The sequence below is a fragment of the Sporothrix brasiliensis genome (genome assembly GCF_000820605.1).
Source record: "Sporothrix brasiliensis 5110 chromosome Unknown Cont21, whole genome shotgun sequence".
NCBI lineage: Eukaryota > Fungi > Ascomycota > Sordariomycetes > Ophiostomatales > Ophiostomataceae > Sporothrix > Sporothrix brasiliensis.
In genome coordinates, this window is record NW_024467140.1 from 2,396,775 (window position 1) to 2,418,666 (window position 21,892).

The following is a 21,892-nucleotide window of genomic DNA, read 5'->3' on the forward strand; positions in this document are numbered from 1 at the left end:
GAAGAAACAGCAGGGCAAGTCATGACCAAATAAAAATATTTTAAAAGTTAAAAGTTAAGGATGGGCTGCTGTGCTGTCGCTCGCTTCGTGAGAATAAAAGGGACAATGTAAGAAAAACAAGGGGTATTAAGTAAGGTCGTATGCATGTAGGATTGGGTAGATGTCCTCGCAGGTCCTCGCCCTCGTGGGCTCTGGTCATGATCGGACAGTGTCGAGCGGCTCGATGTAGTCGGGCAGCGCGGCCTGCCCGCCGCGGATCTCTTCGCTGTAGCAGGGCGGGCTGGGCGGCACGTCCTGGTAGATGGGCGGGGCCTCGTTGTCCCAGGACACGCCGATGCCGCCGCGCTGTGTCAGGATGTCGGTAAAGTGCATGCGCAGGATGCGGCCGACGCCGGTCTGGGTGACCATGGAGGGCTTGTTGGCGGGGGCCCATTCTTGGGAGACGACCATTTCGAGCATGAGCTGGTGCGTGACCTCGGTGCCGTCGCGGGTGTGCGTGTCGCACGAGTACTTGGCGTTCTTGCCGAGCAGGTAGTCGAGCTCGAGCTCGACACTGGCGTCCTCGGCCCCGCTGTAGTTGCTCTTCCAGCCGCTCAGCAGCGTCTTTTCGCCAATGATGCGCGTGTCGGCGCGCTGGACGCCGGTGGGGGGCGCGGCAGACGCAGACTCTGCGTCGTCGGCCGGCCGCGGGGCGTGCTTCTTGCAGGCAGGGGCGATGGTCTTGGCCGTCTCTTCGAGGCGCCAGGTGAGCTTCTTGAGCTTCCAGAACTCGAGCGTCTTGGACCTTTCGTTGAGGCGGGCGACGCCGTCGATGCGCAGCGACAGCGTGTTCTGGCCAATGGGGTAGATGACCTGGGGGAAGTGCACGCTGGCCTTGATGTTGGTGGGCGGAAAGATGCGAACGGAGTGGTGTGGCAGCTCGGGCGCGGGCAGCGAGCGCTTGACGTCAAACAGCTTCTCGAGCTTGACGGGCAGGCCCGAGCCGGCCTTTGGCACGGCCTCGGCGTGGAACTCGTAGGCAATGGACACCAGCTGGCCGTCCATGCTGGCGGGCAGGTGGCCGGCGAGCAGCACCGAGAAGGGGAAGCCGTGCCGGCCCTTTGTGAGGATCAGCGGGCCCTGGACAAACGACCACTTTTGCAGTTCCTGGTACTGGTGGATGCAGTTGTGGCAGTGTGCGGTGTAGGGCCGCTTCTGGGTGGTGTGGATGTTGAGGGTGGCGATAAAGGAGTCGAGGTGGACGGGCTCGTCCTTGACGGTCAAGAACAGCAGGCCGGACACGAGCGCACCCGTGCTGTTCTCGGCGTCACCGTACAGCACAATGGGCGGCGACTCGACCTTCCAGTCGAGCGTCATGTTGGCGCTGACGTGCGAATCGCGGCTGGAGCGGCCAAAGTGCAGCGGCCCAAAGGACAGGCGGTGGTGGACGCCGTGCTCGGCAGCTGCCGCGGCTTCGCGCCGCTCGGTAGAGGACGCGCGCTGGAGCGACGTCATGGTCTTCATAGTGCCGTGGTGCCCCGGCTGCTGCTGGTCGTGTGCCGTGGATGCGTGTGTGGATGTGGATGCTGGCGGTGTTACCACGCCGCCGCTGCTGCTGCTGTGGTGATCGTCGGATGCGTCGTCGTCGCCGAGAGAGGAGGCGTACGAAAAGGTGCGGTGGCCGTGGGCGGCGCGGATGGACGAGGAGGAGGACGCCGAGGAGTGCGGCTTGGGCGAGGGGCGCCGGACGGTGGCTTTCTTGAGGCTGGCGACTTGTGCTTCGAGGGAGGCCGAGGGGTTGCGGAGGAAGCTGCTGACCCGGTGTGGCATTTTTTGGGTGAAAGGGGAAGGGGTGTTTGTTTTCATGAGGTGAATTGGGAGGGTAGGATCGAGGGGGAAGAACAAAAAATAAACGAGGAAGGAGGGGGGTGGTAAATAAAAGGGGCCAGTGTTTTATGAGTATATGTATTGAGTCGCGGTCCAAAGAGGCGATTGGTTCTCCACCACTTTTTTGGTCCTTCTTTTTTCTTCTTTTTTTTCTGTTGTTCTTCTTTTTTTTTTACTGTTTTAGTCGCCCGCTTACACGAAGCCGACCAGGGTATACCTCCCAAGAGGGGAACCGTCGAAAACGGACCGCTCTAAGAGATGGAGGGGCGTGTGCCAATGGCGAATGAATGACACTGGCGCGGAAGGCCCTTTGCTTTTCCCAGTAAGAGTGGGGCAAATTTTTTTGGACTGTGGCTCTGGCGCAGACTATGACGACAAGGCGCAAGGGAGTAAACGCAGAAAGGGCGACGCAGCGAAGGTGCTAGAGTCTAGACGTTCCAAAACGGTGTGCGAACTGGCGACTTGCCCAAATTTGGATGGTGCGGGCCAATTACCTTTTGTCCGGTGTGCTGTTTCCCGTGTTGATTCAATTTACGGCCTCTTCGTTGCGATTGAGAAGGCGCGCGTTGTGAAGATCGCGTTGCTCTTTCCTTCTGGAATGTACTTTCGTAGGAAAGTGCTCTTTCCCTGTGCTAGCGTCTTCAATGACATCGATCCCTGGGAAAGAGCGATGAGCGATGCGCGGAAGGAGCTAAAACGCGGAGACGAGACGAGGTGATGAGGGGCTGTCCCTGTTGTTGTAGGATCAGGTGCGAAAGATCAAGCATATGCAGGTCGAGCCGTCCTGCTGTGCGCGAGCGTGCGGGGCTGTGTCTTTGATACTCGCAAAACGCTCGTCGGTTGACCTCGTGGACAACGTTCCACTCTCTTTTCCTTTTTCTTCTTTTCTTTTTTCTTCTTTTCTTTTTTCTTCTTTCTTCTTTTTTTGGCTTCTTTTTGTGTGTTTACCGTGGTGTGAGTGGCTCGTCTGGGGAAAGGGAGAAAAGAGTAAAGCGGCGTTCGCGGAGGCGTCGTTGTGTCCGGCGGCAGCGACGGGTGAATGATTGGTGTGGCTCGGCGTCTGCTGGTTTGCTGGATCGAGCGCAGTTCCTCTGGTCAGGCGTCGACTTCCCCAGGATATCCAGACGCTTGAGCTGGTTTGGGCTGGCGTTGCAGGAAGAACCGGGATCTGGTTGCGACCGGCGGCGGCGGTTGGCAGATTTGCGGATGGTGTGGTAGGGTTTGGCAAGTGGGATGACGTCGAGGACGGAGAAGATGGCGAACTGGGTCAGGCGGTGGGCAGACGAAGTGTCGAAGAGTTTGCAGTACGACTGCGTCGGAAGACAGCGCAGGGCTAGTTGTGTGTGGAAGCGTGAAGCTGTAGGCAAGAAGATGGTTGATAGATAAGCGTGGTCGCGATAATGCGTGATAGACGCAACGACTGGGGTACGGCGTAACGATGGTATCCGAAGGGGTGTGAAGCTTAATGCAGACCAGAATAAAACACACTGGTCGATTAAGTAAAACGAAAAATATCCAAATCTCGCGATGTCAACAAAAGAAGATTCAAGAAGAGGTTCGGGAAAAAGAAAACAAATCAACGTCTAGAACCTTTCGACCTGGGCCGCCCTACGTATTTATTTCACACATTATTTTTATATGTCTTCTTTAACATGTCTGGTATGTGACCATTCATGTGCTGCAAGGCGTGCCTTTGAAAACGTGCCTCCGAATTAGGGTGCAGCCTCGATTTCCATCAAGTAATTATGTGTCATGGTTTGCTCCTTCCCGCCCGTTTTGCAACAAGCGGCCGCTCTCCCTGGTCCTCGTTCCTGGGAAAGTCCAAAAGACGGTGCGCCGTCAGCCCAAAACAACGTGCGTTTTTGTGATTTGCATCTCAACGACGATGTGTTGGATGCCCATCATCCATCTGCCAGCGCCTCCTTTGTCGGGCTGAGCAAGAACGGAGCCAAGTTAGGTACGTGTAGCCAACGCGTATCAATGTCTGACAGCGTTTCCTCTTTGGGGCTTGTCGAGACTTGCCCTATTGTAATATTTTTTTTTTTAAAAAAAACAAGAATGGAATAAAACTACAACAACACGAACCTTCAACAATGGCATCGTCACATTTGGATGGAAGACTCGTCTGTGACGCCGCACGGCTGATCGTTTCCAGAGCGCAGCCGACAAGAGTTCACTGCATTCTCCGTACGGTCGTAGCGATTACACAAACCCATTATTACGACGGCCTACATGTACGATGCAGTCCCTCCCTTGGCCCAGGTGACTTTCCACTGCCCATCTCCGCTTTCTAGGCAGATGAGACCAACTGCCAAAAGCAAAACAAAAGCGAACAGAAGCGAGACGAACACAGCCAAGTGGGTATAAACACTGGTTCACAACAGCACCTGTGAGTCAAGGACCGCAAACATGATGGAGGCGAGGGAGGCTCGAAGCACCCGGATAGCCCAGGCTTACTCAAAAAGGAGTTGGTATACGGGCGTAATGCTCGCCGTCGGTTACGTGCTTTGGCGGCCACAGAATGGCGCACGAACGGGGAGAACACGCCATGCACGCCATTCAGCCCCTGTCGAGTGATCAAGGCCCGAGATCGCTGCGGTTAGCCTGATTGAAAGGTGGCCTGAGCGTGTTGGTGGTCTGGTCTCGGGCTCTGGCCTCTGGTCTGTCAAAACATTCTGTCTTGCGTCACGAGTGGACAGAAACACTTGTCCCATTGGCCAATCTCTGAACAAGGCGGGAGGGGGGGTGGTAGTCTTCTTTTGCGCTTGGCTCGTTTTATTCTTTTTTTGAGAGTCAGCTGGCCAGGCCTAGAAGCGGGCTCTTTGCCTAGGGGGTGTTAGCATGCTGGCGTTTTGGCGTATTGCAAGGCCAAAGGAATGGCATGATGCACCACCTGAAAAATTTTCATGACCATCGGCGCTTTTGTCCCTGAAGGGTCCTGGTGTTGTTTTGTTAGGAGGATCTAGTGGCCGAGAGAAAATCCACAGGAAGAATACCCACGACTAGCCTTTCCTACCCGTGTTAATGACCGTTTTCCAGTTCAACCCCTGTTCTTGTTGCTTCTGAACTTTGGTAGGAGCCGAAGACGGAGGGGACAAAGAAGAAAACGGTAGACGCCATCGAGATCGATCAGAATGGATGGGATGTGGAATTGTGTATTATTTTGCCAATGGACAGCTCATGACAATGTCAGGCCATGCTACAAGTATATCGATCGCACCGTATGACGTCCTCTGTACGGTTCCTCTGAAAACGACAAACACAAACATATGAACGTGGATGATCAGCAGGAAAACCGCACCCTATCCCTTCTCCCTTCTATAAACATCCATTTTTTCACATTGTCTGCTTCTGTCTGGATCGGCACAGACAACGCTAGCCGCAGAAACAGTACGTAACTAGGGGCCTGTATTTGATACAAACGAACGACAGAAAAAAAAATCGAGGAGCATGACATGTTTAAGGAACTGCGGTCCATCGGCACGAACCTCCCAATAAGTGTGCTGCAAGATCAAAAACGGACAACGCAAAAACGCATAACCAAAGGTGATGGACTTATTCGCAAGGTCCAGCTGACTTATTTTGTGCCCCTTCTCCCTGTTTCCCCTCATCAACAACTTTTGGGTGATTGGTTGCAAAACGAGGCTAAATCGAGAGGACGAGAAGATGCACATGCACTTTGCATCGCATTGTGACGACTGGCTAGGAACACGGCATCGCAATGGAGGCACCAAGCTACCTCGACGCCGTCGCGTGCCATAAAATGCGTAGCTTCGCGGCTCGACTTGGCCCTGGCACTGTCCACGATTGGCATGCATCGAAGCAAGGATTGAAAGGAAATACGCACCTTCCCATGGTCATGTGTTCTCCGCCAGACCTCCAACACGCAGATTGTACTCGCCGTTTTGGCCATCTCCGCGGCTGTCGGAGTATTCCCGGGATTGGTAGGACCATGTGGATGCCGAGACGGCTTAACCCGTCTTTTGTCCGTTTCGTCATAATTTATATGCACAACGTAACTTGTGATCTCATGATGTCGATGACGGTGTATTCAATGTTCGCAGACTACTGGCAGCAACTTTGACAGCTCTCGGCACATCAGACCGCATGCATGCCGGCAATACGTAATATCTGCGAGAGTTTTCCGGCGTGCCTGGGCCGGTGTCAACCAGGCGAACACCATGGGCCGGCTCGACTGGCACAATTGGCGGAGCTAGTAGAACGGAGAAAACGCAAAGGAGCATGTAACATGCCCTTTGCAAAAACTGACATCGTAAGATTCTAGACTGGCGACGTCGTTCCCACAGCGGCCCACCGCTGCGTGTCCCGTTTCGTTCGTTCCGTCGGGATCGTTTCGTCGCCAACACTGGCTTCCTCCGCCTCGTTTCTTTCGCGTCTACCCGCTCTTTGGCGCCCGTTCTTCCTTGTCCGTCCTAGCGGAACGGTACGTGAGGGATTCAATTTCAAACTTCAAGTTCGCCGCCTCTCTTGTTGTTGCGCATACGGAGTAGTCATACGCTGTAGATAGCGAAAGAAGCAATCGCGGAAGCAAAGACGAGGTACGCCATGCAAAAGTGGCCAGATCCTGCACATAGATGGGACTCAACAGCAAAATGGAACGGCTTTCCGCCTGATACTCCGATCAGGAACCCGACATGCAGTTTCCAAGTGAAAATTTCACCACAACAAGGAACATACTCCGAACAGAGTGGATGCCGGGCCTTGTGGATGTGGCTCACCGTTTCTTCGTGTTAGGCCACCCACTCGTATTGTTGCAAGGGGGAACGTGAATTCAAGATCGTGTAATGTGTCTGAGCGAACGGCGATCCAGGATCAGAAAACCTTGCAAAATGTGGATGTGCACTGTCCTCAAAGAGGAAGAAACGAAACCGTCAGACGGGAGCTGAGAAAGGCAGGCTCCACAGAAACTGGCAGATGGATGCGGCTGGACGCGGTGATGGAGAGTTGAGGCAATACAGCCTAGACAGGCAGTTGAAAGGGTTTTACGAGAATCACCATATACGGCAATCTTCACCACATGGCCGTCGGACTGGGAACACACCGTATGCTCTTGTTCCTCGCAGCACGGCACAACCAGGCTTCCTTTGCTATTTGTCGTCTCCGTTTTCAACGCAACCTCTCGTATGTTGCTCTGTAAAACCTCCACATATTGATCAACGGTCCCGCTTCTACACGGAGTCCTCATAAAGATACCCCATTATGGACTCCATCTTTTGCCGCGTCTTTCCATTGTTTTGTGTCTTCGGCCTGTCTATGTATCCCAGTGGGCATTGCCCGCCCGTCTCCATATACCAATTTTATTTTTCTTGTCCCGACTTCTAGAACGTCCATGGCAAACTATGGAGGAACGAGTCCATGACAAAAATACGGTGAAGGGCAATTTCTGTAAGCCTCCTTCCCGATACGGTGTGCCTTCCATTCGTGAAATTAACGAGAAAACTTTTTCGCCCTGATTGCCATTTTTAACAGTATTTTCCTTACTGAGAACCGGGCAGCAACGGGCCCAGTGGCGCCAGTGGCCACAAAGCCCATCGGCGTTAACAAAAGTACCCGTCTCGACTTTCCTGTTTGGGCCAAAAGGCGAGGCAAAACTGTTTTGCCATTGTAGACTATCGGAGGTCACCGATGCGGGCGACTGACTCAGTCTCATCCGCCGCCTTACACGTGGCTCACCATACAAAAATTCGTCGTACGGAGTGCACAAACAAGACGAGGCTGATGGGCGCGCCCGATGATTTGGTAATGGCAACTCACGATAATTTTGTGTATCCTCTCTTGCCCCCATTTTGCCTCCTCTTTGGGGTGGACCATTTCACCGCCAATTTCTCCTTTGAATGTGATTTACATAATACAAACGCTCTCTCACCGTACTTTTCGGTGTTGCAACACCGTCATTTCGTTGGCAGCGGATCGCAAACGGCCGGGAGAATTCGTCGCCGCCCGAGTGTAGTATTTGCAACATGTATGTCGAAGGAGTATAGTGCAATACGTTTCTATGCCCTCGCTGCCGCACGTCGCGCTCCTGTACTTGGATTCCAATGGAGATCCGAGCGGCTGTCAGCGGTTAAAACGGCGAGGCCCGTGTGCATCTGACTTGAAGCGCCTCGGCCGCTCTTGTCCGCCACGTCCGGCGCCGCTCGTCTAGACTTGTCATGGCCACCGTTGAGCTCCACCTCTTTCGCCGGCCTTTTTATGTCCCCCCAGCGGCCGGCTCCTAGCCTCCTTCGTATGTTTTGTTGCCTTTGGCTTTGTTTCCTTGTCCCGCCCGGAACAATCCTTCTGGAAGCATGTACCCCAGATCATTATGCACGTGGTCTGCATATCGCCCATCTGAAGTGGTGTCACCGGTTGCCATCCGCGGTGTCCAAACTGTCGCATCCGCACACCACCACTCCTCTGGACATCGTTGGCCGCCGTGGACCGATGTCTCATCTCATGGGGTGTACCTATCGTCGGTCCATCGTTGCTGCCATCGACTGGAAGCACAGCACCCGTGTCCACGGTTCCGCACCAATGTCATCTTGCAAGGCTGTTGGCGTGATTTGCCATGCGCTTATGCGGCTCTTGTGTAACCATTGCTGATTGGTGGGATATGCTGCACAGTAGAGAAAATGTGGCGTGCCTTTCACACACAGTCGACACGCAAGGCAATCGCCGACGAAGAGGGTTTGTCCAGAAGGTGTATCAACTCGTGACGGGCGAGATTGACGACAACAGAGATAGTGTTGATCGAAAGCACGGATGGAGATGCTTTGTGAGCAAGGGCACGCTGGTGGATGTGTCGCTCGCACATCCGATACTAGACACGGGAGGCAGATGATAGGCAGACAAGCTGGCCAAGCGGACGACGATGGCGGAGACTCCGTGACCGTAGCGTACAGCAATCGTCGTTGTATGAGTTCAATTGACTCGAGACGTCGCCTCGACACATCTCTGGTGCGACAACGTCGAGACTCGAGTCAGATAACGGCGTTCCATTCGTTGGGCTACAGCAGAGTTACAGCAGAACGCAAACGGCCTGATGGGTCTGTGACGTTGCCTGGCGACAGACCGCGTGCATCTCCACGCAACCAACCCAATCCCTATATCGTGTAGCCCATGAGCTTCATGTAGCCGGCGGCAATGGCGAGGCTCGGCACCGCCCATTTGAGATCTAGCTCAATCACGGCCCACACCCACAAGCATCCAATCGGCGGCGCCTGCTTGAGGACGGCAATGTAGCTGTACTCGTTGGTGATGTGGACCAGGTAGCAGCCAGTCACCGAGCTCGTGACGAAGAAGAGCAGCTGCCGCAGCGGGTCCTGGAAGCGGGTGGGCAGGCCCGGCAGCAGGCGCGGATCGGACGGGTGCCGGTGCAGGTTGTAAAAGATGAGGGAAAAGACGCCGAGGGCCTGGAGGGCGCGCGTGATGACGACGTGCCACTCGATCTCGACGGCGTACTGGTTCTGGACGAGCACATCGAGGGTGAAGTGTAGCATGGTGAGGCTGACACACCACAGGATGGTGTCGAGGATACGCTCGGCGCGTGGAGAGACGGTGGCCGCATCGTTGTCGTTCTCGTCCTCGTCCTCGTCATCGTCGTCATCATCGTCGTTGTCGCTGTCTGCTTCGCCAGCCTTCTTCGGCACGCCCCTCTCCTTGTTGAGCTGCCGCTGGCGGGCATCAGCCTGCTGGAAGAGGTTTTGGTCGCCGGCAAAGTCGAGCAGGGTCTTGCCCTGGGGCGCCGAGCGGTCCGGCTGGACGAGCTTGATGCCGGCGGCGTCGATGTCAGCTATCGAGGAGGCCGCTGCAACGCCCTTGCGTGTCTTTTTGGCCATTGTCGGGGTTGGATAAGCTTGGAGGACGGATGTAGGCGTATCGCATTAGACGGGATGATAAAGCTATCTATCATGGGGAGCTCTGTCGAAGTGTGGTTACCAGTCTTGGGGAGCATGGGAGTGTATGGGAGAGTGTAAATCGTACAAACACGTGTAGTCAGTCATCTTACGGTCGGATGAACAGGGAAATGCGGACCGCGTCAATGCACGGCCACGCCAAATAAGAATGCGCGCTTGGCTTGGCCCCTCTCCCCTGTTACCATGCCCTTTGGTGCCCTGAAACCGGGAATTTTTGGCCTGTTGGGACCAACCAGGTATGAAATCATGCGGTGCTGCAGTGGTCTTAGCGCGAGATCGCATGCTGTCAATTGGTGTCTTGTGCCTCGTTGTGCCGGGTGCTGTAATTAAAGCCCCCGCTCCACGCGCCTGCCTTAGAAGCCACAGTATCGCAGCTTGGAGCGTGTAATTGGAAGCTGCGTGTCATTGAATACAGAAGGTACGGCCGAGCCGCCGACCCAACAAAATTAGCTGTGCATGGCAAACTGGGGGCCGTTAATTACAACGTACAGACTGCGCATTTTCGTCTGTCTCTCCTTATTTCTCGCCAGTGCACGACCCGAGCCCGCAGTCCAAGCTGTATTCGAATTGACCAGGGGTGTTGGATCCCGTTGTCGTTCCAGGCCAGGTGGCATTATCGTGTCCTGTCTAGTGTCGTGCGCCCCGATCGCGCCTTCCTTCTCACGAGACCACCTGTCGACGAACGCGCCTGCCCTTTTCGCTTCTCCGACGCAATTCCAATTGCCGCATCTATCGCGGGCACGACGCCTACGGACGACTGTCGACTTCTCACCTCCCTCGTGCTCCCTCGTGCTCCCCGACAGCCTCCCACAACACCCCCACCGCCATGAGCCTTCTGTCGCTGCTCGGCGCGCTCGTCGTGCTCGTCCCCGTGCTCTACATGTACACTGTCTCCGTCGTCGGCGGGCGGTTTCCGACCTTGCGCAACAAGCGCATCTGCCTCCTGATTGCCCACCCGGACGACGAGGCCATGTTCTTTGCGCCCTCGGTGCTCGCGCTCACGCGGCCCGAGACCGGCAACCACGTCAAAATCCTGTGCTTGAGCAGCGGCAACGCCGAGGGGCTCGGCGAGACGCGCAAGCGCGAGCTCGTCAAGAGCGCCATGACGCTGGGGCTGCGCCACGAGGACGACGTCTTTGTCGTCGACAGCCCCGACTTCCCGGACAGCATGACCACCGAGTGGGACAGCCAGACGATTGCAACGCTGCTGGCGAGCGCGTTTACGCCGCCGGGCCCGGGGTGGCGTCCAAAACTACCAAACCCGCCAAACCCGCCAAACCCGCCAGTGCGCCGGACCAGCCGCCCGCCGCCACCATTGACGTCCTCCTGACGTTTGACGACCGCGGCGTCTCGGGCCACCCCAACCACATTTCCCTGTACCGCGGCGCGCGCCGGTTCGTCGCCTCCTTGGTGCAGGGCAAACCCGGCTGGCGCCCGCCCGTGGACCTGTACACCTTGACAACGGTGTCGCTGCTCCGCAAGTACACGTGGGTCTTTGACCTGCTGCCGACGGTCGTCTCGTGGGGGCTGCGGCTGGGGTCCAAGGGCACGAGCGCGGCCAAGATCAAGGAGCACCCGCCGGCGCTGGTGTACTTGGCGGACCTGAACCCGACGGCGACGGGCGGCGGTCTGGGCACGGCGTGGCGGGCCATGACGACGGCGCACCAGAGCCAGATGGTGTGGTTCCGGTATGGATGGATTGCGCTCAGCCGGTACATGGTGATGAACGACCTGCAGCTGCAGCACAGCTTTGGCCCGAACGACATGAAGAAGCCATAGGAGACGCGGACGGGACAGCCTGCTTTCACTTGACAAAAAAAAAGAGAAAAAAAATACAATGACGAGGCTGCCATGGCCAATCTCATCGAGACCGTCACAGACGATGACCAACATCAAACAACAATAACCAAAAAACAACAAAATGGATCCCCCCAAAAAATAAACGAATTTACGACCTTTTCAAATTATTACAACAACGTTTTCACCAACACATAATTGCATAATGTGGTTATCCTTGCAGACACTGCAAGGTGAGATGGGGGAGGGAAGAGGAAAGAAAAAAGAAACGGGCAGAGAATTTTACATATCTGGACCAAGAATCATCGACATGATCAGGTTGCCCTGTATAGTATTTCCTTGCGTCATTTTTGTATACCAGACTGTATCAATTGGAGAATCCCAGCGGAGACATGTACATACCGAAAGGGACAGCAAGTAATGTATGGAGACAGATCATTTTCATACATCCGTTCATTTCAGCAGGAAATGAATATACACAGATCAAAATGCAAACAAATTGAAACTAATTAAACAAATCCAAAATATATTCAAAGAAATCGATTTAAATTCATATACAAGACAAACTACAAACACAGCCATGTTTACGAGAACTCTCGCACCAGCGAGTCCCGGTCCCTGCCCAGTGATCCTTGCAGATCCACCAAACTGTTGGGGAAAGCCCGCTGGCGCATAACAACGCGCCGCAGGTCGGCGTCACGGACAAACCGCCGGTCGTACCACCGCAGTTGCTCCGGCGTCAGGACATTGCCCAACTTGTCCACCACGGAGTCGTGGGCGATGGTGTCCAGGTCGACTCTGACCTTGTACGTCTCCATTTCGTTTCCGGGAGCCCCACTGTACGATTCCTGCAGTGCCGATCCATCATCCGCGGTGGTGGTGTTGGTGGAGTTGTTGGTCGCTGCGCCGCCTGTGGCGATGGCGGACCCAGAAAAGAACTCGGTGTCAAAGTGGTTCACGGGAGGCGGCCGGCCGGCCGGCTCGTCCTCGTCGAGCTGGCTCACATCTCTGTACTGGAACCGGGCCGAGGGCCGCGAGGCGGGGATCTTGTACGCAATCTTTTCCGACAGCAGCTTCGAGTGGTTGTGCGGCTCGCGCAGCGTCACGGTGCCCGTCGGCGTCGGGTACCACGTGTACCGATGCACAAACGGCCGGAACTCGTCAATGACCTGGGGGATGAGGCGTGCCAGGAGCTCGTCGCCGGGCTTGGCACGGGCGCCGTTCTTGAGGATGCGCAGGCACCACGAGTGGAAGTAGTACCACATGCGCCACTTTTCGGCAATCACGCGCTGCAGGCGGAAGGCCGCCGCACCCCGATCCCGATGCCCCAGCATGCGCGTCTCGGCCACCACCTGCATCGCCTCTTCCTGCTTGCGCAGCTGGGCCTGGTACACCGGCTTGAGTTGGCGCATGAGCCGCAGCGCGGGCAGGATCGACGAGTCGTTGGCGAGCATCGTCTTGATCAGAATGTTGTACTGCTCCAAGCCCGGCTTCACGCTGTACGGCTCCGACGTCATGGTCTTCCAGATCCGCTTGATCGCCGTCGGCGAGTTGCGCTGCGAAATGCCAGCAATGCGCGACTCCTGCGTGACCTGCGGCGACGCCAACGCGTAGGCCCAGTTGAGGAGATCGAACCAGACACGGTCTGGGATCTTGACCTTGTATTCGCGCGAGAGATGCATCACCAATTGCATGGCCAAGGCGACTCGGTTGTTGCAGCAATACGCCTGCACAACAGCATCCAACAGAACCTCGGACGGGTACAGGGCCGAGGTCGTCGGGATTTTTGTGCGTCCTCTCACCCTGTATCCATTGGTTCCCCGAATGCGCTTCACGGACACGCCGTACTTGGTGGCGAGGAGGTCTTGGATAAGGCGCATCGAGGCGCTCCGTCCAAAGCCCACCATGGCAGCTGCCTGGACGCGTTCTTCGTTTCCATGGCGTCGCAGAACCGCTTTGTAGTACACCTTCATCAGCGGCTTCCTGCTTCGCAGGATGCGCGTCAGGTGTTCGGCATGGTCGGGGGCGTTGACGTTGTGGCCGAAGCGATGCATCATGCCCCTCTCGGCGCGGATGCGGATGCGCTCGAGGTGGTAGAGCCGAGACGTATGCATCACCTTTTTCTGTCGGTGGCGGTTGACGGCCTGCACCCGCATGCGCACGGGGTCGTGCTGGACGTACAGCCGCTCGGTCAGAAACCGCGCACGCAAGAACTCGGCGTACAGCTGACCATGGCGCATTTCCATGAACCCCGACGGAACCATGGCCTTCCAGACGCTCTTCGCCTGGACCAGGTCTGAGGCGGCACCGGCGGCACGCAATAGGACGATGAAGTCGTTGAGGAGGAGGTGTCCCTGCTGGCCCAAGAGCTGCACCCGCAGTTCACAGATGGACAGCAGGGTGTCGAGAAGGCGCGTGAACAAAACGCGGATGCCAAACACGCTGACGCCGGCGCCGAGCGGGGTCAGCTGAGCCATGCTCGGCGAGACGGCAATGTCGGCCAGCGCGTCAATGTTCTTCGAGACGACATACGGATCGAGCACCCGCAGGGCTTCGGCGAAGACCACGGGCGGAAGACGGGCAATGGCCGCCGCGCGATTTTTCCTCTCTTCCGAGATCTGCGCTTCGTCCACGTACGTCTGGCGACCGTCGGGCCCCGTGGCAACGACGGGGTTTGTCAGCCAGTGGAAGAGGGAGTTTGTATCTTTGGCGCGCAGGGTCTGGAGGACGAAGTCGACGCGCTGGTCGGACGTCGTCAGGCGCATCGTGTGCTCGCGCGACTCCGTCATCTCTGTTTCTTCAGTCGCGGAAACCGTGGGATGGCCAACTTGTGGCTGCGGGGTTTGTGTTTTGCGCAGAGCAAGAAGCATGTTTCGCAGAATCATAATCTCGTCTCCGGTGGCTTCTGGCGCGTAGGCTCTCGATGCTGCATGGTCCAGTGCAGGCCACGATGCTTCGTTGTTCGCGTCACGGTCCGCAGACGACCGTCGTCCCTTGACATTCTTGTTTCCATGGCGTTCCCCTGCTTGGACCAATGCTGCCCATGCCGCCTCGCTGTCCGAGACACGGTTTGCAGACGACCGTCCTCCCTGGACAACCTTGTTTCCATGGCGTTCCCCTGCCTGGACCAATGCTGCCCACGCCGCCTCGCTGTCCGAGACATGGTTTGCAAACGACCGTCGGCTTGTTTTGTCGAGACGATTTTTGAGGATGCGTGATGTCGTGCCCCGAGGAGGGCTCGGCAGAAGGCCAATACGCGACCGTAGGACCAATGGGGCCCAGACGGCAGTGTTCATCGCGAAATATCGTCGCCGTTGTTGTCCTGATGTGTTAGTGTCGAGAGGACGCAGCTTCAGCCGCGCCTTGTTGGACGAAATGGCTCACAATGGTCTACAGCAAAAATAGACACGGGGTGGTTGTCCCCCAAATACGATGTAATTAGTGGTAAGTAATAATCGCGCCCGCGTGGACTGTAATTACAGGGCAAGACATCAGCCTGCCCAGCCACGGAAGGAGTGAGGTGCTCACGCCATGGTCCCGGGGGAGGGCCAGGGCCTCTACTTCGTACACTCCTGCCTAAGTCTGGGGAAACGGGGACGCCAATTCCTTAGGCGCCGTTTCCCCCCATAAGTGGTGTCTTTCGTGCGGGTTTTCCCCCTCGTTTGGCTGCAGCAGTGGGTACGATCTGCCCCCTGTGTAAGTCCTTTCCACGCCAAATGTGCCCTGTTTTGTCGCTAAAACGACTTGCGAAAAGAGGAGTCGTGGCAAATGGGTCTAGTGGGTACGAATGGAATTTGTGCCCGAAAATCGGTGCAAAACAGTGAGAGTAATAGCGCCAGGCTTGCTGTAAATAGAGGATGGTGGAGACATTGTAAGCTGGTGGTCGACTGCTGAAACGGTCATATATTTCTCCGCTGCCGAGCTTTCCCTGAGAAGCTCCGCGTAAGACACCAGTGCGAGACCCCTCGCCGCAAATGCTAGGGATCCACTAAATTGAGGTGCTGAACGATCGCGAAAACCCAATCGGTCGCGAGCTTTCAATTTGCACTGACGTATTGCCTCACTGTCCACCGCTGCGAATCCGCGACCGCTGATCCAACCCCTCAGCGGCACCTCTCGAAACACGCTACCGACTCCTCACCTTCTCACCTATACACACACAGATCATGGCTGACGACGCGTCCGACGCAGGCCCGGTCTCGGAGCCGCTCGACCTGGTGAAGCTGTTGCTCGACGAGCTGGTGTTTGTCAAGCTCCGTGGCGACCGTGAGCTCAAGGGGCGGCTACATGTAGGTTGATCGGGTGGCAGGAGACACGAGAGGACGAGCGCCCCCATCTGGAGCTTTGCTGACGCGCATCACAGGCCTACGACAGCCACTGCAACCTCGTGCTTGGCGACGTGGAAGAGACGATTTACGTGACGGAGGACGACGATGAGGAGGAGGAGACCCCAGACGTTCGGGTGCGTATAGGGATGTGTTGTACGAAGAGGCTAGGAGGATGATTATGCTAACTTTGTCCCTGCATGGGAACAGACTGTGAGCCGCAAGTCGGAGATGCTCTTTGTGCGCGGTACGTCCTCGGCTTCCTGATCGAAATCGAAATATGCCCACTGGGTAGCCACGGGGCATTTTGCTGACAAAAACTGTTGCAGGCGACTCGGTTGTTCTTATTTCTCCCGTACCGCAGAGCTGAACAGGCTGAGATAGCGTACGGCACCATCTATCAACGAGACGCTCGGCGAACCCAAAAGCTCTTTACGCTCCGTACCGGGCAAAAGGCGTTGTCGAGAGAAAAGCAAACGCCTCGACACCGACAATACGATTCGGCCCCAGGAAACCACCCTGAAAGGACCGCAGATGTTTAGCGGTTGGCAGAAGACGAGAAGATATCCGCACTTCATGCCAGCCAAAACATTTTGATTTTAAGCGACGCGAGGCTCTACCGTAAACGGTGGCAGCTCAATAAAATATATCATTTTGTTTTGGTACTCGGACGATGCAAACAGAGCGAAGCGAATGTAAGGGTAGAAAAAAGACAAAAATTCAAGACATAAGAACAGAACATGAAACTACCATTGCTGGCTTTTCCTTTCCAACTTGAACATATCCTTCACAGTGCTGTCTCGGTAACGAGCTCCTAATCCTACTCCATTGCCCAGGAAACAAACGAACGTATTGTAATACAATGAAAGTAGTGGCAAGTAGAAACACAAAGTAAAAGAAAAAACACGGTACGTCATAAGGCGTGAAAATAAAACATATCGGTGGCAAAAGTCATACTATGTAAAAAAGCAATCCAAATCCATGTAGCATGGCGCGGACAATAAACTGCCAACGGCACACCAGGAGAGTTCATCATTCGGAAGGCGGCGGCTGGGATGGCCCCGGTGCTCCGTCGGCCGGTGACGGTGGTGCGCTGTCGGACGCCGACTTGGAGGACTTGGAGGACTTGGAACCAGCATGGCGACGCCGTCTGTGGCGACGCTTCTTGCGGCTACGAATGCGGATGGTGTAGCGGTATCGATACATAAAAGCCACCACGCAGACAACAAAGAGGGTCAAGAGAACGGCGACAACGACACCGATAGTGACGTTGGTCGTCTGTGCGCTCTGCCGCTTGGATAGCACATTGGACGCTGCATTGTTTTTGCTGTTGCCGTCAAAGGAAGAGTGTATCTTTGGTGCTGATTGCCCGCTAAGGATTCGTACAGCTGCCCAGTTTTGCTCGGCTGCTGCCTTGGCAAAGCCAGCTACCGATCTGTCCGTAGCTACATGGCTGTCGACGGTAGGTGGCAGCGCCGAGGAGGAAACCGGAAGTGACGCCGAGTGTGGCGGAGAAGAATCGACGGAGCGGTGTTGCGATGGAATGTACATCTAAGCACCCACTGACGGAATCGAATTCGGAGAGGAAGCCAAAGAATATAAGCAGTCGGAACCGACCGAAGAGCCGTGCTCTTGGTGGATGTGACAGTATCAGTAGCGAAGATGTGCGGCTAGGTCAAACATGGAATGTCGAAGGAAGATGCTGGTGCTGGATTGTTGACGTTGTTGATTGGGCTGCTGAGGTAAATATCAGACGAGCCTGTCGGATAGATACGGGCACTCGATGAGGAATCCGATGCGAGCCAAACAAGCAACCTGGTTGAATATCATGCAGCATAAGTTATAGCCACGACGCATATGGGACAAAGGTAGGGGAGTTGGTTGGTGGTGAATAGCGAGTCTGTCAAAACAAAGACACATGAGGTGAAGCCCAAACAGCAATCCGAAAGAAAAAGACAGGAGAAGGGGGAAAAAAATAAAAGCAGAGGCAACAGAAGGCAAGCCATATGCAGGGCGGCGGAGACGACGAGGTTATAATGCATAGACAAGACGCAGGTGTTTGTCTACCTCCGAGTGTGGGGGTTGAGAACAAAATGCTCACATATCGAATCACGGTGCCACGGCTTCCTGCCGCATCATATCAACGAGACGCAGGAGAAGAGGGGAAGGGACGAGAGGAACAAATAATGCGGCCAGTTTAGTGGAGTAGGGGAGCAAACGAAGACAAACGCCTGGCTGAACCTACAGGCAGAGTTCCACCCAACGGCTGGATGTGCAGTGGGCAAAGAGGGCACGGAATGAAAAGGAAGCATGCAGTGCGACAATTGCTGGCGCTTCATCGATGTCTGCCGATACACCGTGCAAACGTCCATTAATGAATTTTCCGTCACAGCTACCAGAGAACACTCAAGACTGGCAAGAGGGATGCCATCATCCAGATGCAACGCATGCGGTAGCATCAAAATGTACAAATCAGGCCGCCACAAGATAGATCGACTCTGCCGAGGAGTCCGGAAAGTCTCATTTGCGTGCGGAATCAATATATTGAAGGCCTGCTCGATCTCACATACTGGGTTCATTTGCCTCGTGTTGGGCCCCATTGACTTGACGGCATGCTATGCCGTGTTCTGGGGGGTCAATGGACACGGAGAGGGCCTTCCTGTAATGAAGACACTATCTGTCGAGAAGTTAATCGTGAGACAAAGAAGGGGAAACCGACACCAAGAAAGAGCCAGCGCAAAAGCATTGGTCGACAAAATCTGTGGCGAAGCTCAAAACGGTGCCATAGAGGTAAGGCGAAATGCCAACTCGGAGTACAACAGTCGAGGGCATGCCGCATTAGCGTTGGGCAGCTGCAGGCTTTTGCAAACGCATCGACGGCACACTGCATGCTTGGTAATTTGGAAACCGGACGTGATGAATCCTTTGAAAGGAATATGAAGGGATACGGGAAACAGTATTTCCCAGGGAGCACGTCAAGCAAGCCCAGTTGGTGTGAATTTCGGAGGGTAGCCGTGATAAGACTTGACAAAGTTGAAGGAGCGCACATATATACTGAGGCATGAAGACGACTGTTGTTGGTGATGAACGAAGAGAACGCAGAAGAGAAGAAGAGAGGAACCAAAAAGATACGACCGGAAGTGGAAATTTGGCAGAGATGGGAAACACAACTGGACTTAGGAAAGAGCGAGCATCACAACTGCGGTACCTCTGCAATGTTCTTCTGTTCTGTTCCGTTGTTGGCCTAAACGGGTAGGAACCAGTCAACGCGACGATATTTTTGGCAATAGCGATCCAGCATCACGCAAATGGAAACGGTAAGAGCAACCGACACCAAAAGACTTTCTCCAACAAATATTGTCGTACTCCGAACATCTTTTGAGGAAAAGGGTGTACGTCCCTTTGTTCTCAAAGAGCAGCACTGCCCCCCTGCCATCGATTCCTCAAAGACGAGCTTGCATTGTGTCCGCCTCATGCGGGGAGCTCAAGGAGCCCAGGCTGATCGGGCCCCAACGGCGACAATGCAACCTCACGCTGCACGGCGACAGCCACTCGACGGGCGCCGCCTCGTTCTGCACAAAGACCACAAAGGGCATTCAGGGCACAACGAACAGTTCTTCTCTGGTATGGAGTGGGGGCCAGATATTATCCCCAGACTTTTTTGGTATTGCTTCATTTCCCCACAGGCGGCGAGGACGGTAGCCATGCGATTTGCGTCGCACGCATTTGCGTCGGATTCCTGTCCGAACGTGCCTCGAGTCCTTGTGCAAGTGAGTGCAGACAGGCCAATGGCTCGCCTGCAATGGACAGATGGTCGTGTTCGGTTTTCTGCGCGGCGAGTGTAACCTGTAGGATTCGAAAACGAGGCGCAAGAACCCGCAGTTCTTCAGGAGCCAATGGCAGTGCCAGCGCATGACGACGTGGGCTTGATCATTCATCACATTCATTTTTGTGTGGAGAAGGTTTCACGAACAAGGTATCATATTAAATAAAATGGTTGTATGTACAAAGGAACAAACGAAGAAAACAAGAACGCTCTATGTCCATTTGTTATTGCACTTAGTTGTACACAATGCAGTAGACGACCGCAACGGCCGCCAGAGCCGATTGCAGCTGGGCGGCGCCGGTGGCCAACGCGCCGCTCGTGGAGGTGGACGTCGGCTTGGCCGTCCTGCTGCTTTGGCTGGCTTCGCTGGCTTGCGCCTGGCCCGTCGCCAAGCTCGAGGCCATGCTGCCCAGCGCGGAGCGCGTTGCCGCGTCCACGGTGGCGGCACAGGGTGTGCCGTAGGAGGAGGCGGTTTCGACGTCCAGCAGGGTCGAGCACGTCGTGTATACGGTGCTGGGCGTGTCGCTTGCGAACGAGATGCGGCCGTAGACGGTGCTACTCGCATAGTCGGAGAGAATGGCGCCGAACACGGGGCAGTCGGGTGCCTGGGCCACGTCGGCCGGGATGGATGAGTTGTCGGGCTGGGAGGCACGCTGGATGTCAGACTCAACGCGGAACAAGATGCTTGTCATCGCAGTCCCCCCACGGGCCGGATGGTCGCAGAGGTAGGTAAAGTTCCAGAGGACGTTGACGGTCAGCAGCACATGGCTGGTGTAGTTGAGCTTGCTGATCCAGCTGGTCATGTTGGTGTGGCCGAGCTGAATGGTGCCCTCTGTGGTGTTGGCGGGAACAAACAGTCCGCTGTCGAGGTCATTGTAGACACCGAGCTTGTGGTCGGGGTCGTAGACGTCCAGGTTCCAGATGAAGGAGAGCTCGCCGACATTGCGCACTTCCGGCAGGCGCTGGACATTGATGGCGACGGGGAGAATCTCGGTCTCCTGGTAGGTTTCGTTGAGCGGGAAGATGACGTCCACCTCGAGCACGGGCAGGAACGGGCCCGTCGTGGCGCTGCTGCTGGGCGGCGCAGCGGTCGTAGCCGGAGATGACGCTGACGACTGGGCGACTGCGAGGCCCGAGAACGCGAGACTGGCAAAACCGGCAAGGCGCATGATGGACGCGACGGCGCGCCGCGACGATCGGAACACCATGATCGCGGTGGATTTTGGGTTGTGCTGAGGACGAGTTGGAGAAACAAATGAGCGGAGTTCGTGAAGAAAGGAGAAAGAAAACAAGAAAGAGAAAGGAACAACAATTTGACGACGACGGGAAGAGAACTAATACTAACTTCAACGGCTGTGCCCCACAAGCCACTTCGTCACTTCGACTCTGCGGCATGTTTGTGCCGTCTTGTAAGGATCGTCGGTCACAGGCTTGGCGTTTGCTGCGCCTAATCCTCATAGAGCCTTGGCCCACGAGCAATAAAACAGGCGGCCAGGGGTTCTTGGATAATGAAGGGGGTTCTTGGATAATGAAGAACAACGAGATGCTCCGTGGCGTTTAGCAGGCTAACGAGATCGCGTTCTACGATTTAAGACAACAGTAATTCTCGCAGAGAAGATAAAAAGAACCCCGAGAAGCGCATTGGGCCATTGAGGCACTGTCCAACATACTGATCAACTTATGTTGCGACGATCGTGTCGAGGAGCTTACTTTTTGGAGCCTTGCATAGGGGTAATTTCCCATTAGGATTGGCGGATACAGGGCCTCGGAACATCGGCCCTCTTGGAGCGACCAGTCAGAGGAGGTTTGGTGTTGTCGAAGCTGTTACCAAGACGCTTTCTGAACGAATGATGCAACTGAAGGAGCAAATGCAATTGATCGCTTAGATAAGTTGGATGAAAGAAAGTAAACAAGCCTCCGCGCCTGCGAACCTCTTTTGTTAGTGTCCTCGAACCTTCCAAATAAGGCAAAGATTACGACGGCCGCGCTTTTCCCTTCGTGAGGAAGTAGCGATGCTACCACTCTTTGCACCAGGAAAGAGCGACCGTTGTCCAACGGAAGTCGCCAATGCTCTTTTGGGGCCATGGGGCCAAAGCAGGGCCGTATGCTCTTGTCCCTCTTCAGGAACCTTTTTGTCAACTATCGCCAGTTTGTTTTTGATA

At 55.4% G+C, this 21,892-nt stretch overlaps 8 protein-coding genes across 8 annotated transcripts; 3 read left to right on the forward strand and 5 right to left on the reverse strand.

The window, feature by feature from the left end:
• Positions 1 to 195: 195 nt before the first annotated feature.
• On the reverse strand, positions 196 to 1,809 carry SPBR_04927 (uncharacterized protein; the record flags this gene model as incomplete). The annotated part of the gene is made up of 1 exon (XM_040763204.1): positions 196 to 1,809. One exon carries the CDS (start codon positions 1,807 to 1,809, stop codon positions 196 to 198), a length of 1,614 nt encoding a protein of 537 aa, XP_040615719.1.
• A 727-nt stretch (positions 1,810 to 2,536) lies between these two features.
• Positions 2,537 to 3,203, forward strand: SPBR_05312 (uncharacterized protein; the record flags this gene model as incomplete). Its single annotated transcript, XM_040763589.1, has 2 exons — positions 2,537 to 2,580; positions 2,966 to 3,203. The coding sequence occupies 2 exons, from the start codon at positions 2,537 to 2,539 to the stop codon at positions 3,201 to 3,203; spliced, it is 282 nt and encodes a 93-aa protein (XP_040615720.1).
• A 5,766-nt stretch (positions 3,204 to 8,969) lies between these two features.
• On the reverse strand, positions 8,970 to 9,704 carry SPBR_05284 (uncharacterized protein; the record flags this gene model as incomplete). Its single annotated transcript, XM_040763561.1, has 1 exon — positions 8,970 to 9,704. The coding sequence occupies one exon, from the start codon at positions 9,702 to 9,704 to the stop codon at positions 8,970 to 8,972; it is 735 nt and encodes a 244-aa protein (XP_040615721.1).
• Positions 9,705 to 10,608: 904 nt separating this feature from the next.
• On the forward strand, positions 10,609 to 11,561 carry SPBR_08940 (N-acetylglucosaminylphosphatidylinositol deacetylase; the record flags this gene model as incomplete). Its single annotated transcript, XM_040767066.1, has 2 exons — positions 10,609 to 11,021; positions 11,069 to 11,561. 2 exons carry the CDS (start codon positions 10,609 to 10,611, stop codon positions 11,559 to 11,561), a joined length of 906 nt encoding a protein of 301 aa, XP_040615722.1.
• A 602-nt stretch (positions 11,562 to 12,163) lies between these two features.
• SPBR_04670 (uncharacterized protein) lies at positions 12,164 to 14,875 on the reverse strand (the record flags this gene model as incomplete). Its single annotated transcript, XM_040762947.1, has 1 exon — positions 12,164 to 14,875. One exon carries the CDS (start codon positions 14,873 to 14,875, stop codon positions 12,164 to 12,166), a length of 2,712 nt encoding a protein of 903 aa, XP_040615723.1.
• Positions 14,876 to 15,745: 870 nt separating this feature from the next.
• On the forward strand, positions 15,746 to 16,288 carry SPBR_05361 (U6 snRNA-associated Sm-like protein LSm3; the record flags this gene model as incomplete). The annotated part of the gene is made up of 4 exons (XM_040763638.1): positions 15,746 to 15,868; positions 15,943 to 16,041; positions 16,115 to 16,151; positions 16,269 to 16,288. The coding sequence occupies 4 exons, from the start codon at positions 15,746 to 15,748 to the stop codon at positions 16,286 to 16,288; spliced, it is 279 nt and encodes a 92-aa protein (XP_040615724.1).
• Positions 16,289 to 16,936: 648 nt separating this feature from the next.
• SPBR_05371 (uncharacterized protein) lies at positions 16,937 to 17,455 on the reverse strand (the record flags this gene model as incomplete). Its single annotated transcript, XM_040763648.1, has 1 exon — positions 16,937 to 17,455. The coding sequence occupies one exon, from the start codon at positions 17,453 to 17,455 to the stop codon at positions 16,937 to 16,939; it is 519 nt and encodes a 172-aa protein (XP_040615725.1).
• A 2,508-nt stretch (positions 17,456 to 19,963) lies between these two features.
• On the reverse strand, positions 19,964 to 20,938 carry SPBR_05170 (uncharacterized protein; the record flags this gene model as incomplete). The annotated part of the gene is made up of 1 exon (XM_040763447.1): positions 19,964 to 20,938. One exon carries the CDS (start codon positions 20,936 to 20,938, stop codon positions 19,964 to 19,966), a length of 975 nt encoding a protein of 324 aa, XP_040615726.1.
• Positions 20,939 to 21,892: the final 954 nt, after the last annotated feature.